The sequence below is a fragment of the Ovis aries genome, chromosome 2 (assembly GCF_016772045.2).
Source record: "Ovis aries strain OAR_USU_Benz2616 breed Rambouillet chromosome 2, ARS-UI_Ramb_v3.0, whole genome shotgun sequence".
Taxonomy (NCBI): Eukaryota; Metazoa; Chordata; class Mammalia; order Artiodactyla; family Bovidae; genus Ovis; species Ovis aries.
Window position 1 is genome coordinate 209,999,509 of NC_056055.1, and position 18,890 is coordinate 210,018,398.

Below are 18,890 nucleotides of genomic sequence, written 5' to 3' on the forward strand. Positions count from 1 at the left end.
TGTTCCTCATGGCCCCTACAGGGTTAACAATGAAGAGCCTGCTTTGGGTGTAGCCCTTGATAAACATCTCATTTTAGTTCTCACAACAGCCCCACGTGGTTGGTACCACTTCCATTTTACATAAGAGGAAACTGAAGCTCAGAGGCAAGGACTAATTTGTCCAGGGTCATAGAGTAGGGCTTCAAGGCCAGGACTTTCTGACTCCAAAGGCCTGTGCTTCCTCTACTTTCCTGGAGATAAGGATGGAAGAAGGAGAGAGGTGGGTATGAACTGACTGTCTAATTTAGCTGTATGATACATCTCTCTTCCGGGTAGGTGTTTATTACTGTTTAGGCCAGCAGCAATGTGGACCAATTGTTATTTTTTGAAAGAAGGAAACTTACACTGATGTGCTGGGTCATGCTCACTTCCTGAAGGCAGTGGGGAGGATGGCAAGACTGGCAGGCAGGGACAGTCCTGACCAGGTACCCGTGGCCTAGGGTAACCACAAGGCGAAAGGAAATGGGTGAGTGTACAGACACAAGAGACCCTTTCGGAGGACTGACAACACTTGGAATGGGTGAAAAAGGAGAAAGGAACTGAAGGTGATTCTGAAATACTTAGCTGGGATGTCAGGATGGTGATGTCACTGGCCAGCACAGGGCAGGCTGCTGGGGGACGGGATAAAGCACTGAGATTTATCTGTGCTGAACAGCAAGTGCTTGTGCAAGGGACAGCAAGTGTGGCCCTCGGGGATGTGGGGTTGAGAGACGTGGGAGAGCCAGGGGCACGTCTGACATCAGCACAGAAGCTTTGGGAATGGACCTCGGAGAAAACCGAATAGGAGGAGGCTTGGTATGAACAGGGGTTGTTTTGTCTATCTTATAAAGCCTAGAAGTATCTGAAGTACACTTTGGTAGTCCGCAATTTTTCTCATGCTTGAAAAACTGCTTTGAAAAGAACCAGGATGTTCACATGTGCTTGATTTCCCTTTGTGAAATGTTTGTGCCCTTATACTCATTACCCGGCTTTCCCTAATCTTACACAACCATGAGCCATGGTTCATTGATAAAATGAATAAATGAACAATTATGTAAATTAGAACTTATTCAGATTTCACCAATTGTTTCACTAATGTTCTTTTTCTCCTCAAGGGCCTAATCCAGAATACAAGATTACATTTAGATATTTTAAAATATATATAAACACTTGCAAGTTGAGACCCAAACGTATATGCAGAGAAGCAAACCTAGGATGCAGTCTTTCTGTGGGGTCACCAGGGCAGCAGAATACGGTCATCTAATATGGGGACAAAGGACGTTTGAGTGTGGTTGAATAGGAGGAATTATCTTTTTCAGAGACAACTGCCTCATAATGAAGTCCCTTAAATAAAATGAAAGCAATGTGCCAGCAGAGCTGAGAAAAAAAGACAGAGTGAACCGAACAAGTAGGCTGGAAAATCATTTCAAGGTGAGCTCCTGCCTTTTCTGTTGGTTTGAACACATGAAGGTCAGCTGGAGAAAATGTTTGAAGGAAGGTGACTGAAATGAACCCTAGCAGGGTAGCATATCGTTAATGTTTTGCTACTTCAAGTTCTTCTCCAAAATCCTTAAACTTCCACAACTGAGAGTATACAGGATATAAGAATTAATTACAGGTTTACAAGTGGAATCACACTGGTTTACGCTTACTGGAGTACTACCGTCAGTTGGTGATCCAGTCAACAAACAGTACCAAGTGCCTGAAATGAGCCAGGTGTTGTGCTAAGGGCTGGCGATGGATACGTTCAATGAACACAGCTGATGAGCAACAAAGAGGATTTCTACTTTCTCCACTCCAGGTGGGTCCTCATTGCCTCCAAACACTGCTCATTCTTCTCACAATAACTCACCAACTTTGGGCACCGTCATCTCTCATATTCCTTTACCACGATTTGTATACAGCTAAAGTCAGCTATGTGTTGTTTCTGTGTGTAAATATACTTCACATATTTATTTCCTCTTTCCCTCTGGAAGAAATTCTCAGCCCTTCCAGAAGCACTGTTATTTGCTGTCTCCTCTTTGGCTCTCTTCAGTGTCTAATACTAATAATTTACAAGAGTTCGGTCCTAACGACTCAAAAAACTGGAAAATGCAATATACACAGAAAAGAAAAAGGAACTGAGCATATTGTGTTTGGAGGAGATGTTGTGTCCAAGAGATTTAGTGGTGGCCATAAAAAACACCGACTTTTAAGACAGATAATGCCAGTCAGCTTTTCTTCACCATGAGGATGGAAATTACATCAAGAAAGCATTGAAGTCAAATATGAGAATAAATTTCTTGAGAGGGAAGACAGCGTGGCATTAAAATGTGTCTCTTTAATGTAAATAAACTTTTTAATGTACATAAAAGAAGAAAAAGATTTATTTAAAGGGAAGGACTTGCTTTTCTGCTTAGAGGGGAAAAGGGTTTCAAAGGCGGGCTCAGATAACCCCATCAGCTTGTTCCTCTTTCTTACTGCCCATGTCTTTAAGGCAGACTCAACTGGTAAGACATTCTCTGAATATCTTCTTTTTAAAAATTTTTATTCAGTTTGTAAAAGTTACCTTCCATTTACAGTTACTGCAGTGCTTGCTTTGGCGGCACATATACTAAAATTGGAAGGATACAGTTATTGCAAAATACTGGCTATATTCCCCATGTTTTGTACAATACATCCTGGAGCCTGTCTTACATCTGATAGTTTGGACCTCCCATTCTCCCATCCTATATTGTTGCCCCCCTCCCGAAAGGGTAACCACTAGTTCGTTCTCTAGATCTGCGGGTCGCTTCTTCTCTGTTATACTCACTAGTTTGATGCATTTTTTAGACTCCACACATAGGTGATATCACACAGTGCTTGTCTTTCTTGGAATATTTTCTTTAGGCTGATGTCCACAGCGGAAGTGCACGGCAAATAAGGAGACGAAAGCCAAGCCCAGGAAAAGCAAGGGCAACTTCCTGTTTGGAGGATGCCAAGGGCTTCCCCCCATGGTGGCTTCAGTGTACGAGGCGGCCCAGCTGATGGGAGCTCTTTAGGGTATGGATGCAACAAGTGGGGCCTCCCAGGGTAAGTTATGGAAGAGCTGGTGGAGAGTCGCAGGCCCTAGGTGTGCTTGGCGAGCATCACAGGGCTCTGCAGGGCACACAGCCACTTCGGGGAGAGCTAGGGAAGCCGCTCACATGTGGGAGGCAAAGTGTGGCACCTCCTTGAGAACCATGGCAGCACTGACTTTATAATTTTACTATTCATATGCTTAATGAATGGTTACTGAAGTTTTTTGGTCAGAAAACAACTAGTGATCACCATATGGCACAGGAATTCAATGCAAATAAAGCTGAGTCCTATGACCTCAGTGACTTGCCACCCCATGGTGAAAAATCTGAAGTCAGCACACATTCTCATTGTAACAAGCAGGTGCTGGGTACACATTGGACAGGAAATTTAGAGAAGACGTAGTTTTTTTTCCCCCTAATACCTACAAATAAGTGAGATGAACAGACAAGTAAGTGAATAACTCCAGCTCCAGCATGGAGTGCATGGGTGAGGAGCCTATTCAGGAAAAGCCTCAGAACCAACACGTCAGAACCCACATGAAGGAGTGGAAGGGCAGGTATTCCAGGTAGAGGGGGCAGCGTGGGTAAGAGCAGAGAGGCCAGGACAAGCATAATTCTTTCAGGGAACAAGCTCTGTATGTGTACATGTGTGTATGCGCCCATGCTGGGAACCAGGGTACTGCAAGGTGTGAGCTTGGAAAGTGTGTAGCCAGATATGAGAGAGCTTAGATGCTTGGAGAACAGCCTACCCCCAAAGAGATGAGTGCCACAGGAGTGCCTCACGCAAGAGGAAGACAGCATTAGATTTGTGCCTGCGTTGTTGCTGCTGGCACTAAGTTGCATCTGACCCCATGGACTGCAGCACACCAGCCTTCCCTGTCCTTCACTATCTCCTGGAGTTTGCTCAAACAAACTCATTCTTTGTGCCTATAAAAGTTTACTGACAGCAGAAGGAGAAAGAGACCAAAGAGATGGGACAATTTTGGGGGTAAACTAGCTGTGAAATGATGGGAGCCTGAACAGAATTTAGATGGTTGCCCTTGGGGTGGAGAGAAAGGGAGCCTACCACACACAGATTTCTGCGGCACCATCCACATGCCATGAAGACTACCAGGAAATGGAAGCCAGGAAGGAGCCTGGCACTGCTCATGGTAAATGGAAGCTGGTAAATGGAAATTCCATTCACTGACACAGGGAATAAGGAAGAGGAGTTGCCCATGAGGAGAAAGGGAAGCTCAGCTGTCAGGGAAGAGGTCTGGAACTGTCTGTGGAATGTCCAAGTGGAGTCATCCACATATTCAGAGAGGAGAGCTGTGCGCCTGCAGGTGAAGACATGAAAATGAGGAACAACCAGGACAGCACACACTAGAGCGACAGAAAAGACTGGATGCCGGCAGAGCATTGCCATTGCAAGAACAGCTGCAGGAAGCAAGCTGCAAAGGAGCAGTCTGACAGGAGAAAAAGCAGAAGAGCCAACATCCAGGAAGCCAAAGGAGGAGGGAGTTTTAAGGACAAAAAGGGTCAACGGCATCAGAGGCCCGGAGAGGTCAGATAACCCGGGAAAGACACTCACAAGGCCTGAAAAGTGCCTGCTGGATTTGGCAAAATGGAATTCATTAGTGACCTCGGGAGGAAGAAGGACACTAGACTGCAGAGGGGCGAAGGGCTGTGGATTACTCTTTTAAGAAACTCACTTTAAAGGAGAGAAACTGGGCCATAGCTACAGAAGGATGCAGGACTAAGAAAGGATTCTTTTCTTAGAGATGGAAGCCACTTGGGCATATTCACGTGCTAATATTGAAGAAGCCAGTGCAGAATCAGAAGCTACTGATGGAGAAGTGGGAAAAAGAGAGCCTGAGCTCTTGAGCCTGGAAAGGCCTAGAGGAAATGGGACATGGAGCTCCCACTAGGAGCTCTTCCAAATAAACGTTTGCCATGGGTGAGGGTGCATGTACATACACACTCTTTTCTTCACTGAAAGGCTTCAAGTTTCTACTAAGACTTTCTGTAAAACATAATCACTAATTTCCCCAGTGTTCCCTTCCGACTTCAACATCCTAGGAACAGAGAGCTACAAACCAACGGAAGGTTGCCTGACTTGGCAGTGCTTTGCTAAATGGCCTCTTAGCTGCAGGAGGGTGCTGCCCTTGGTTTCTGGTGAGGAAGCTGTGTTTAGGGTTTTCTGTGCAGTAAGTGATCTCGCTGTACTGCAGGCCGAGTCGTCATCAGGTCAGGCAGAATTTCACCAGCAGGCTACGCATGAGGACGGCCCTGCTCACGCCAACGTGACTGTCCTGACACCGGAGCCAGAGGACAAACAGCAGGAGGAGAGTCAACTCCACACCTCACTCACCGACCGAGGGAAAACTGCATCGCTGGCAGGTGGCGCCGTCAAGGTCTCTGATACCAAAGGACAATGAAGAAACCTGCTGAAGGATCATGAAAACCAACCAGCCCAACTGTTTCTCGCGCCAACTACTTCTATTTTATCACCTTTAGAACTTCCTGACATACTGAGCAGGTAAGTCAGGCTTCATTTACAGATGGTTCCGATGAGAAAAGTGAGAAAAGATTAAAAGGGAAAAAAGGTCATGAATGATTCAGATCTCTTATATTATATAGGTGGCACTTGGGGTTAAAAATGCAGAAATAATGGCCTATGAAATCAAAGGCAGGAGTCTATATAAAACAAGTAGGGAGTCCTCTTCTATTTTGTACCAGGACACTGAGTCAAACACATCAAGACTCATTTAACCTGACTAATTCCTGAGGACTTAAACTCAGTTTCCACTGAGCCCTGATGCTCATGAAAGAAAAGGGACTAAGTCAGGCCCTGAAGTAGGCACACCCTTTGCAGGATTTGATAGATTTAGTAATATCGCCATATCCCTAAAGCTCAGTTCTTTGAGCTGCATAACTGGCATTAAAAACCCAATGATTAAAATGAAAATATCTTAACACATGTAACAGATATGATTTAAAGACTCATCTCACACAGGGTGAGGGGAAGGAGCAGGTGAGACGAATGGAGAGAGCAGCATTGAAACATATACATTACCATATATGAAATCAGATAGCCAGTGAAAATTTGCTAAATAACGCAGGGAGCTTAAAACTGGTGCTCTGTGACAACCTAGAGGGGTGGGATGGGGTGGCAGGTGAGTGGGAGGTCCAAGAGGGAGGGGACATACATATACCTATGGCTGATTCATGTTGCTATATGGCACAAACCAACACAGTAATGTAAGACAATTATCCTGCAGTTAAAAATAAATAAGTTAGAACTCTGGTGGTCCAATGGCTAAGACTCCACTCTTCCAATATAAGGGCCTGGGTGAGCCCTAGTCAAGGAAGTAGATTCCACATGCCACAGCTAAGACCCAGAGCAGCCAAATAAATATTTAAAAAATAAATAAGTTAAAAAACAGACTCATCTCCCTCCCTTCTTCTACATGTATCTCTGTGTCTATCACTCTCTCTTTCTCTTAAACACACACACACACAGGTATACACAATAAAAAAGACAACACCAAGGAAAAATCTCCAATTCTGATTCTAAACCATAACGATCTAAAGGAAGATTATGTGTAGAAGTGCATAAGGAGTAATTTAGAAAGGAAAATCATTAATTCATGAAGTATCACTGTGTTTTCCAAGAGTCAGTGCTCCAGGTGAGGTAATTTGTATGGAATGGAAAGGGTTGCAGTATTTTTCCTTTGGAGGGCACACGTACCCACGCCGAAATCAGCAAAAAGCACAGTGAAATATTCCCAGGGAGATGCAATTTGGTGTTCTTGATATGAGCTACAGATGTTCCCGAAATAGTTACATTAGACTGGATATAGACAGGACTCTTATGTCCAGCCATGCTCCCAGCTAATGGAAGAACAATTTTAAATCAAAGGCAGATATTGCGATAGCCATCCATGTGGAAGAAAACAAGCTTCAATCATTTCTCTAGATACTTCATTGTGCTAATCTCATTGGTTGAAAAAGTAGCAAGATTGCATCAGATATTATATTTTGGCAGATAGGTATGGGAAAAAAGGGTCTCTTTTACATGTTCATTCAGAGACTGTGCCTAAGTTTCTTCGAGCTAAAGCCTGGAGTAGAAATACTTAGGAAGAAATTTGGGTTGTTATTATTCTGGGATCTGATTATAAAAGTGACAGATTTTATCACATTAGAGATCCTAGCTCAAATCCCTATGTTATGCCACGATTCTAAGAATATAACACTTTTTCTGCCATGCGTTTTATTTTCCTGTCATCTCTTAGAAAATGATTTTTTTTATAATCTACAGATTTCATTTAATCTCAGAATAAGATAAAATCACTTTTTAACTTGCTATGGATTTCTCGATAAATAAAAAGTTCTGTGTACATTATAGTAAAATTAATATATAACTTGCCAGAGCTCCTTTCTCAAAGTTTATTAATGTTTTAGTTTTGAATGATGGTTTTGCAGACAGTCTACAGCTCCTTTTTAGAGTGCTGATACTAGCACATATATACATGATTTCCTGAATGAGATTTCTAGAGAAAAACGAGGTGAGGGGAGGGACTCAGGAGATGAGGCACTTAGCTGACTTGAAAACCTTGGTTCTTCGAGTCATTCAAGGGAAAAGGAATTCTTGAAGGAGACTGAGAATAGCTGCTTTCAAAAACTATCAAAGTAACGTTTTGTGTTTTAGTAGGTTTTGAGTCTTGATAGATTCACATAGCTAATCTGTTGAGAGGAAAGCCCCAAAGACACTTTTAACTAGCTAACTCAAAAACTAGCCACAAAGTCTAGCCAATATTAAATCTTACAGAGAACATAAAGAGCTGTGTTCATTTAACTGGACTTAAAGAAGTGTTATATATAAATCTGAAGTGCTAATAATCTCTGGTCTTTAATGAGACTAATTTAGTGATAATATTGTGCCTAAAATGGGCTCATCCTTCTAAAATTCAGTATTAACCAGATATTGGCTAATGATCGGCTGCACATTTGGATCTTAGATTTTGGGTATAGACACTTCTCATTTTCAGTTCAGAGACACAGCAAGTCAAGTCTGTGTAGACTGTTTTAAGAACGAGGCTGACAGAGGAGACATTAAGTGTATTCAAGTCACAAGAGCACGCAATCTTTTCTCTCTGTAGCAGATTATCCCTCTACCTAATATGTCTGACTTACTGGGAGGTAGGGAGATGAGGAGTTGTTGCTATGAAATGATCTCTTTCAGCTCTTTCATGCAATCTTTTGTTGGGTACACTGAATAATATCCTCACATACTTCTAAAATCGAGGGTGCATCAGAATGTTCATGCATCAAAATACCACTTTCACTCAGCGATTCATGATGCTTTCGACAAATATTTGCTGGCATAAAAAGATGTTTACAATATACTAAGCAAAATGATTGGGTTAAAAGTAGTATGTACAGTGTTGTTGGTGGTGGTTTTAGTCGCTAAGTCATGTCCAACTCTTTACGATCCCATGGACTCTAGCCCACTAGGCTCCTCTGTCCATGGAATTTTATAAGAAAGAATACTGGAGTGGGTAGCCATTTCCTTCCCCAAGGGATCTTCCTGACCCAGGGATTGAACCCAAGTCTCTGGCATCTCTGCATTGGCAGGCAGATTTTTTGCCACTGGCATCACCTGGGAAGCCTTGGTTCAGGGGTAAAGAATCCATCTGCCAAGCAGGAGACTTGGGTTCGATTCCTGGGTTGGGAAACTCACCTGGAGTAGGAAATGGCAACCCACTGCAGTATTCTTGCCTGGAAAATTCCATGGACAGATGAGCCTGGCAGGCTATAGTTCATGGGGTCGCAAAGAACCAGACATGCCTGGGTGACTAACACACACAGTCACACACACACAGTATGGTTCAAGGCTCTGGAGATATAGCAGGGCCTAAGAACACAAAACAGATAAAAAGCCACGACCTTTCATAGCTTACATCTAGTGTGGAGAGCACAGGGTCTCTGGGCAGGGCTATACAGGCTGAGAAAAGCATGACCTCCACAGCCATATGCGTGGCTCCAGAGAGGGAGACAGACAATATAAAACACTACATTGCGTGGTGATAAGCAGAGACTAAAAAGATGAAGCGTGTGTGTCAGGGAGGGCGCTGGGCGCAATTTCAAATAAAGTGGCCAAGGATGCCCCATGAACACGGTGACTGCATATGGATCTAAGGGAGAGAAGGAAGCCAGCTATGCAGTTACTTGGGGAAGAGGAAAACAAGCACAGAAACTCATGTGGGAGCCTGTGTGCTGTGCTCAAGGACTAAACAAGGCTGGTCTGGCTGGAACAGAGTAAAGGAGGGGGCACATATCAGGGGATGAGGGCAGAGAGGGGATGGGGAACCTGCCATATTCGTCCTTGGCTTTCACTTGGGTGAAGAGAGGAGAAGCTATCAGGTAGTCTGAGTCGGGGGTGACATCATCTAATGTACACATTAACTCTAACTGTAGTCTTAAGAACAGACTGAAGGGGGAGACCAGTTACCACGATAATCCAGGGGACAGTGACAGTGGCTGGGACCTAGGGGGTAGCAGGGGAAGTGATGGTTTTATGACGATTTCAATTTGAGTGGATTTATTTTGAAGGTGACGCTGATAGGATTTGTTGATAGGTTGGATTCAGAACTGAGAGAAAGGTGTTTGGCCTGAACAACTGGATGGGTGGAGGTACCAGTAAGGCGGATGAGGGGCCCTGCAGCCAAAGCAGTTTGCAACAGGAGTGGGGGAGGGGCTACTAGCTCAGTTTTGACCATATTAAGTTTGAGATGCTAGTGGACACCCAAAGGATGTTTCAACCTTTGGACTTAGCTTTCTGTCTAGTGAACTCAGCAGTCAGACAGACAGCTTTCCCTGGGGGTAAGGAGCAAAGAATTGGGAAAGGAAATCTGGTATATTAAATGACATTTCTGGGGACTGTTTCTAAGAGTTGAGCAAGCTGCTGAATTTTGCTTGAAGGAAGAGGAGGCAAGGACAGTCTGACAGGATAGACACACATACACATTCACATACATACACATTCATATTTTTCTGGCACTCAGCAGGCTAGACAAAGTTAATAAAAATGCCGGGTTTTATGATAGAAATTTTTCACTGTTCAATAAAGCTGGTATTTCAGTGAGAACTAATACTGGATATAATTTCAAATGAAACGTGAGACTGAAGACAGCAAAAGGTGACTTATACTAAGCTAAACTGTCAAATGGTTTAGAATGGTCTAAGCAAAGAACTGAACTTAACAAACAAGTAGGACTACCTGTTCCCCCAGAACCATCACACTTGTGCTCTAAGTCACTGGGAAGGCAGCTATAACATTGCCTATTGGCTTCAAGTAGTGTTGGAGAGAAACTAGTTTTAAATATTTATCACAATAGGAACTTTGGATTCACCAGGCACCCAAAACCCCAATCATCTGTTAATGATAGAGAATGGGAAACACTCAGGCATCCACCAATTGATTTCTGTAATATCTTTCTTTGGACTGGATAATTTCACTTCAGCATTCAGAAGAGAAAATGACTTAATTCAGGATTTCTGAAAAGCTAGTCCAAACAACTGGTATTGCTCTGGCAATGTTTTTCAGCAATCCAAGGCAAAATGAGACCAAAAAAAGAATAGTAGATTGAATTTTAGATCTATTTGACTTTAAAAAGCTGTTTGATTGCTGTTCACTTTTTTTTTTTGCATCATTATGTTCTTTTATGAAATGGTGAGAAAGAGATCGTAATATTTATTTTAGACATGGATAAGATAACCCTATAGATATCTCTACATTTACAGGTCTATGCAACAGAAAGGTCTGGTAAACACAAATCTAGAGGAAAGTGTGTTCATTAGCGATAAGCCAATAGCCATGCCTTGCTCTCCAAGCCCAGCGCTGGCAGTGAGTACAGCAATTGGACCTTTCCGCACAAGAGACATTACTGTCTGCCACCTCGCTGCCTTCACACTCTCCTAGACAACCTCAATGAAGTCCTTCAGGAGAAATAAAAGGGGTTATTCCTCTGAAGAGTCTAGAAACTTCTGGACATCACTGCCACCAGCAAATGCCCCTGGGAAAGCAGCAACAATTTGAGCATCAGAAAGCCTGATTCCGAGTGTGAGCTCTGCTCCTTGCCAGCTCTGTCACCTCAGGCAAGTCACGTAGCATGTCAGAGTCATAGTTCCTTCCATTCTTTCTAAATACCATGGTTTACCTATTATAAAGACTAAAGAGTATATTTATGGGAAAGTACTTTTTAACTGATAAAATCATGATTATCTCACCATCACAAATAAGTGAAATGGGCTGAGGATGAGAAACGCAGGGCAGCAACATATTATGTACCAATTGTCAGTGGGTTTAGGGAGATAACAGGAGGGGCAGGGATTATGGCAAAGTGGAGAGTCTAATACGTAATGCTGATTGCTACAGCCAGGAATGAGGGAAGACTTGTGTACTCAGAGCTTCTGATTTCCTAAGAGAAACCAGACAGCTTTATTTTGTGAGAGCATGAAAAGGCCTAATTATTTAAATGTTCGCTTTTGCTGTTGTTGTTCAGTGTCTAAGTCATGTCCCACTCTTTGCAACCCCATGGATTGCAGCCCACCAGCCTTCGCTGTTCTTCACTATCTCCCAGAGTTTGCTCAAATTCATGTCTACTGAGTAGGTCAGACATTTGCTACTATTTTGCAACTTTAGAACCTGGTGGAACCATCCCTGAAAGGCCAAACAAAACATCTGAGGGCAAACCTGGCCCCGAGGTGACCATTTATGACTTCTGATTTACGCTTGGATCCCACCGTTCCTGTGTTCAGCGGGGCATGCAGGCCGGAGGCCCTTCCCAGCTTTTCCCGGGGTCTCTCCTGAACACGTCCTTAACGGCTGCTCATCCGGATGTATCCTGACAGTGCGAAGATTTTCCACAGAGTACTTCACGCACCTCCACATGTGGACACTGTAAATAATTCTTCTCGTGAAAAGTTAACTAGACCTTGAACTGATCCAGCAGGGTCACCATCTGGGAGTCCTCAGAGACCGTGAATTGTCAGCACTATAAACATTTTAGACTTCGTGGAAGACACTGACTTTTTCTAAACTGATCACCCCTGCCAGTCAAGATTTGCAGTTCGGGTTCAAGAACAAGGCGTTCGTTTAACAACAATAACAAAAACAGTGAGGATAAAAACCGGACGGTCATTGTAACGACAGGCCTAAAAGCCAACTGCGACTTCCCTAATAAGGCAATGACCAAAGTTGGCTCCCTGGCGGTCTAGCGCCCATACGATTAATCAGTCTGTTTCCAGGTTCCTCACGACAGCAATATTAACAGTTTGCTTTATTCTGTTTATACAGCACTGACAGGTCTTCAGCATGTTGGGCCTACTTGCTGGAGATTAATGGCAACTTTTATATGGAGGTAAAACCCAGGCAGGGAGAGAATGCCTTTTACGACTAGATAAGAACTGGATTCCCTTGCTCTGTTTCGGTTCCCGTGTTGCTCATCAACTCCTCCCTCTTTTAATTTCTATCAAGGATCTATACGGTTAGTTGTGCCCAGCAGGTCCTTCGCACTGTCTAAACTACCCCCTATCCCCACTCTAGAGGTGGTTCACCAGGTGAAACAAAGGAAACCTTCAGTATCCTGCTTTTGAACAAGCTTATTGTCGCTGAAGGTACTGTTGACTGATTTTGTTTTTAAAAAGTCAGATTCCGTATAAAAGTGAAAGACAAGTAAGAGATGGCTTCTGGTGACAGTCATTTTAGCATGAGGTGGGCAATCCTCTCTGTTAAATGGTTATTTTTATAGACACTGAAGAAGGCAGAATGAATAAGCATGGTCCAGCTGTAAGAAGTATGGACATCCCAGAAAACCTTAGACATATTTCACGAAACAGTCATATTTTAAAATAAATCCAAAAAAGTTCTTAACTCCCCCCAAAACCACCCCCCTCCCAAAGCTATGAGACCTGCTTGCTACTGGTGTACTTTTCTCTGTGCCAGGTTGGAGAGCTTGGCAACCTCAGAGATTATATAAATATACAGAAACTAAGACAACAACAAAAAATTATAGCACCTCTTCTAAGGCTCTGTAGGAATCATCGTCTTATTCTTTGCTCTTGGGAAGTCTTAGGGAGCCTCCCGCTCCACCCACTTTTATGCAACAAATGCACAGATAAGTATGCACCGCATACCCAGAAACCACAGGCCCTGTGCCAGACTAGCTCTCCAACCCACTTCCTCTTGCTCACCCCTCTCCGGACACAGTGAGTAGCAGGAGAAGGGGCCCGATTCCAGTTACAGAGCATCAGGGGTGGCTTTTAAGTGGACTCTTTTAACAAAGATTTTTAAAGCTAGAGACAAGAACAATCTAGGGTAAGAAGCAGTATTAGTAATAATAGTATTTATTATTTACTGTGAACAGGCACTACTGTCTAAGCCCTGCAGTTGTAAAAACCCATTTAATTCCCACAACAGAATGTACTGAGGGGAGAATTAAATAATCATTTGTGTTTGAGAGAGTAGAACAAAATACTGGGTTAGACTGGGGCAGATCTTGAATTCCATACTTGCGCTTTAATAATTTGTCTGATGTGAAGGTTCAGTTGGAGAGGAAAGAAACCCAAGCGTGACGGACTAGTTAGAAGGATACTGTAATGGTCCTGAGACTGAACCAGGGGAGTGCATTGGAAGTGAAAAGCAAAGGAAAGATCTGAGAGCTGTCCCGGAAACAGAACCAACCAAATCTTTTTTGTGTTGGTTTGGTCTGTTCATTTATTCAACAACAATTTCTGAAGGTTTCAGAAGGTTCAAACACTGTGCCAACTGACAGGGAAGTAAGAAAAAGAAGAATCTGAAGATGACTCCTTCCTCCGAATTGGGCTACCAGCCATGGCTCAGTGGTCTCAAGTGACACCGTAACAGACATCCATTCATCACCCATCCCTCCTTACATCCATCTGTTCAGTACTTACTAACCACGCACCGTCTTCCAGGCACTACACTGAATAATGGTCATGAACAAGTCCAGGAAAGAGAAATGAAGGGGGGGGGGGGGGGGAAGACTCCTATTTTCACTCTCACAGCCCCAGGACTGCCTTCTCCCTAGAACTTCCATTCCTTTCCCGGTGGTCTGGCCATAAGGCGTAGTAGTACATGGTGGTAAGCCACCAAACTGCTGGCACAGCGTAGGTATGCTTACTCATCCATATGAAGAGAGGATCTCCTATTTAATTTCTAAATGTATGCCCAGATTTGGCATATTTAACCAAAGCAAAACATTACATCATAAAGGTATCCAACAAGGTTTCCGTGTGTAGATTTTAACATTATTCAACAATAAAAGCACAAAGAAAAACCAGCTCTGAGCAAAGCCAAAAGGTACTGAGAGTAATAGAGCGAACATACTTTGAATGTCAAGAATCTTGTATCTAGCTTGGTTGGTAAATTTGTTGGAAACACATAATTTTATTCCCTTTCAGGCAAAGCCCCAATCTTTTAAAATTAAGATTTGCCTAGACTTTACAAGAGTAAATCTTGACTATTTTCTAGTGTTTTCTGAAAAACAACCAGGTGAAAGAACGGCTACCACTATGAGGCATTTTGCTCTACGGCACCTGCCTTTTCATTATTATTTTTATGAGAGCTTGTCTAGATATTACATATCCTTTACTATCTACATTTAGTTCTTTTCAAAACATCTTCTTCAGAGGCCTGGGATTCTTCAGATATTAATTGGATTTCAAATTGCAAACGATCACTTTCTAAAGCTTCTTATTCACATACGCTTGCCTCCAAAAACCATGACTAATGTATGCTTTCAAGCTGCAATGAAAAAAAAATTAAAAGATATGTTTAGGTACTTAGAACACCAACAACAATTATTTCAAGTATAAGCTAGTTTGTGTATACCAAGGGTGAGAATTTAAATGCCAATAAAACCTAACTGTAAAAGAAGGAATTTGATGAGAGCAGGCACATTTTTTAACTTCAATTTTATGTTAAGGTTCTGAGCTTGGTATGGACTTGTGTGTTCCATAAACTTGGACATAACCAACCTATGGAAGAGCAGCCTATGCCAATGATAACATGAAAAGGCAGAATCCTGAGCCTTTTTATGGTGGGTTGTTTTTCTTTTTTAAATGTATTTTAATTCCAGCTCTACGGCCTGTATCATTTACCAAGTCTGTTTCTGTCTGTAAAATAAGATTTGAATAACCACTTATTAATTTCTCATTGAAAAAAATGTTTTGGAGCTATGAAATATTTCAAACATGCTTATTTTCACTGACGATAATAGGAACTGAAATTGGAGAAACTATAAGATGCTACAATCAATGAAGACACTTCCATGAATATTATCTCAAGTTAACCTATAGGTAAAGAGAGGTCTTCACCATCGTGGGAACTCGATGCATGGGTTAAAAGCCTTCAGTTCCGCTGAGATATTATTTTCATTGTGCTTGGCTCAACCAGACAGAGGCCCTCAGAGGAAAAAGTCAGAGATGAGCCCTGAGGGAGAACCACAGAATTCCAGCTACTCCGCATTGTAAAGGCCCTCGAAGATCATCTAACCACCCTCCCGGGGCGGAAAGAAAAACAAAGAAAAACAAACCGGAGCTGTCTGACATTTATGACTCTTACCTGCGGCGCAGATCCTCGGCCACCGCCGCCCGGCAGCTGAACAAATAGGCTCGCAGTGACTTCAGCCGCTGCCGCAGCCGCACCACGGTGGCCAGCGGCTCGGCGTGTCCGTACAGCATGGGGTTCTGCTGCTGGATGTCGATCAGGGGCTCCTCGTACACGTACTCCAGAAACTCTTTGGCCTGCTTAGACACCTACGAGAGAAACTTCCTCCATTAGCACTGGCGCAAAACCCGGCTCTCCACACCTCCTCCAGCTAGGAACCATAGCTTAAATACCAAAATGACATCATTTTCTGAACACAGACAAATAAAAAAGCCCATAGTGTAACTAAGTATAAAATACGGTTTTCTTTCTCTCTTCTAAGAAACTCAACTGGTAAAAGAAATCTGGGCATTGAAAGGAATTACAACATATATTAACTCTGTTTTTTGTTTTGTGTGATTCCCTGGAGAATCCCATAGACAGAGGAGCCTGGTGGGCTACAGTCCATGGGGTTGCAAGGAGTTGGACACGACTGAGTGACTAACACTTTCACACATATGATAAAATGACACAGAACTATACAGATTCAGTATACCAATGTCAATTTCCTGTTGTTTTAAAAAAATATATATTGTATTACAATTATTTAAGATACACCCAGTGGGCAAAGTGGGTGACAGATACATAGGACCCCTCTGTATTACATTATCTATACAACTTCCAGTGAATCTACAATTATTTCAAAATAAAAAGTTTTAAAAATAATTCATAAGCCTCTTAACAGCAATGCTGATTTTAAAAACTAAAGCTATGTGCATCTATATGTACATATATTCTGTGGTATTTTTATAAAGTAGTTACTTTAGAAAGATAGGTAAACCATGTACATCGAAAGGAATGAAAGAATATCTCCCAAAAAGGGGGAAAAGGATATTATATACAAAACAATATGCATAGAAAACAAGCTCAAACGTACACTTTAGTGAGCAGAAAAGAGTTGCTTTTATTAGTAAAGGTCTAGACTTGGGGTGGGGGCTTCCCAGGTGGCACTAGTGGTAAAGAATCCACCTGTCAATGCAGGAGACATAGGAGATTGGTGGCTCAATCCCTGGGTTGGGAAGATCCCCTGGAGGAGGGCATGGCAACCCATTCCAGTATTCTTGCCTGGAGAATCCCATGGATAGAGGAGCCTGGCGGGCTAAAGTCCATGGGATCGCAGAGTCGGAAATGACTGAAGTGACTTAGCACACTCCAGCGCATGGACTTGGGCTGACTCTAGCCAACAGATGCAGCCAACTCTATAACCACTTCTGGCAGTAAACACCAAGAGTATGAAAGCTGATTTTAAAATGTCATTTGTCAATAGAGATAAACAGAAAAAAAAACAAAATGCACCTGAGCTACAGCTTAACTAATGCATGACCCGTGGGTGGTTTGGGGGAATCTTTACATACCAATTCACTGATACAAGGACATGGACCTCTCCACAAAGTTTCCACTGGAACCTCTCTAGTACTGGGAGTAAGACTGGAATTCAGCATAAACAGAACAAACAACTTTGCTCATTAACAAAACTGAAAATCCACTGTTCCCACTCTAGAAAAGTATTGATGAATAATAAACAGGATATGCCCCCTAACCTCCTGGGATTTGCTGTTGAGTATGCTGCTGCTGCTGCTAAGTTGCTTCAGTCGTGTCCAACTCTGTGCGACCCCATAGACAGCAGCCCACCAGGCTCCCCCGTCCCTGGGGTTGCCATTTCCTTCTCCAATGAATGAAAGTGAAAAGTGAAAGTGAGGTCACTCAGTCATGTCCGACTCTTAGCGACCCCATGGACTGCAGCCTACCAGGCTCCTCCATCCATGGGATTTTCCAGGCAAGAGTACTGGAATGGGGTGCCATTGCCTTCTCCAGTTGTTGAGTATAACAGACCAATAATTAAAACAAAAATATACATGTAGCACATAGCCAGTCATCCACCACAAAGGAACATGGATGAGGTCCACTGGGAGCCTGAAGGAGGGAGACGTCAACCATGCTGGGGAGAAGGGAGCTAGGAGCCAGGGCAGGCCTGGCAAAGCAGGTGACACTGGCTTAAGGTCTAGAAAGATAAACAGAAATGCACTAGGTGGGTAAGGACGGGACAACAAGCAGATACAACCACGAACTCAATCAATCTGTACACGCGCTGCAGATACAACCACGAACTCAATCAATCTGTACACGCGCTAACTAAGAAAGTGAAAGTCGCTCAGTTGTGTCCGACACTTTGCAACCCCATGGACTTTACAGTCCATGGAATTCTCCAGGCCAGAATACTGGAGTGGGTAGTCTTTCCCTTCTCCAAGGAATTTTCCCAACCCAGGGATCAAACCCAGGTCTCCTGCAATGCAGGAGGATTCTTTACCAGCCGAGCCACCAGGGAAGCTCAAGAATTCTGGAGTGGGTAGCCTATCCCTTCTCCAGTGGATCTTCCTGACCCAGGAATCAAACTGGGGTCTCCTGCATTGCAGGTGGATTCTTTACCAGCTGAGTTACTAGGGAAGCCCAGTAACTAAATGTGTGGTTATTGTATGTTGATTAAAACACTTGTTTATGAAATTCACTATTACCATGTTCTTTATTATAAAGTTAATATGTAATTATAGAGGTGCAAAAGAAAAGCATCAATGCTTTTTTCTAATAAAAGTCATTTTCAACGTAGAAGCAATTATTTTTGAGATGCCTGTTCTGTTGCGTGGTCCTTTGGGATTCTGCAGTTTAAGAGTCAGAGAAGATAACAGTCTCTGCAGATGGTGCTCACAGAGAGGCACCGAGAATCAGCCAAAACCTTGGACTATGTAATCAGACTGGAAAGAGCAGCTGACAGGGCTAAATAATGCCTCGTTTTGAGGTCTGAAGACACAGGTACATCCATGGCAGACACCAGAGCAGGTGTCTGACCACTCAGTGGAGACCACAACGGGCAGGACCCTGCCCTCACATAGCTCACCGTTCAGCAGGGAAAGACAGAACCGGGTTCAAATGTTTTGTTTATAATGGTTAAATATTTGCTATATTTAAAAATTTTAAATGAGGAAAAAACGGATGGTGTTTTGGAAAATGAAGTACAATCCACTTGAAACTGTTGCTGAAGAATGATGTATTGTACAATTCAATTAGTCTTTCTGGCTCTATTGAGCAGTGTTTATACTGAGCCAGGGCCCTGCTGAATTAGG

The 18,890-nt window shown here is 43.0% G+C and overlaps 1 protein-coding gene and 1 long non-coding RNA gene across 8 annotated transcripts in view; one reads left to right on the forward strand and one right to left on the reverse strand.

The window, feature by feature from the left end:
- The window catches only part of PLEKHM3 (pleckstrin homology domain containing M3), a 214,158-nt gene that overhangs the window by 104,702 nt on the left and 90,566 nt on the right, over positions 1 to 18,890 (reverse strand). For all 6 annotated transcript variants that reach the window (XM_042244111.2, XM_004004870.5, XM_042244110.1 and 3 more), the window contains one exon: positions 15,688 to 15,881. In XM_042244111.2, the coding sequence (XP_042100045.1) occupies positions 15,688 to 15,881 (194 nt within the window). The remainder of the gene's footprint in view (positions 1 to 15,687; positions 15,882 to 18,890) is intronic.
- Positions 145 to 18,382, forward strand: LOC121818743 (uncharacterized). 2 transcript variants are annotated; one of them, XR_006058828.2, is made up of 4 exons: positions 145 to 259; positions 1,338 to 1,819; positions 2,887 to 5,577; positions 10,845 to 18,382. It is a non-coding gene; the product is annotated as an uncharacterized LOC121818743 (long non-coding RNA). The 2 variants fall into 2 exon arrangements; XR_006058829.2 differs by having other exon boundaries at positions 2,887 to 3,069.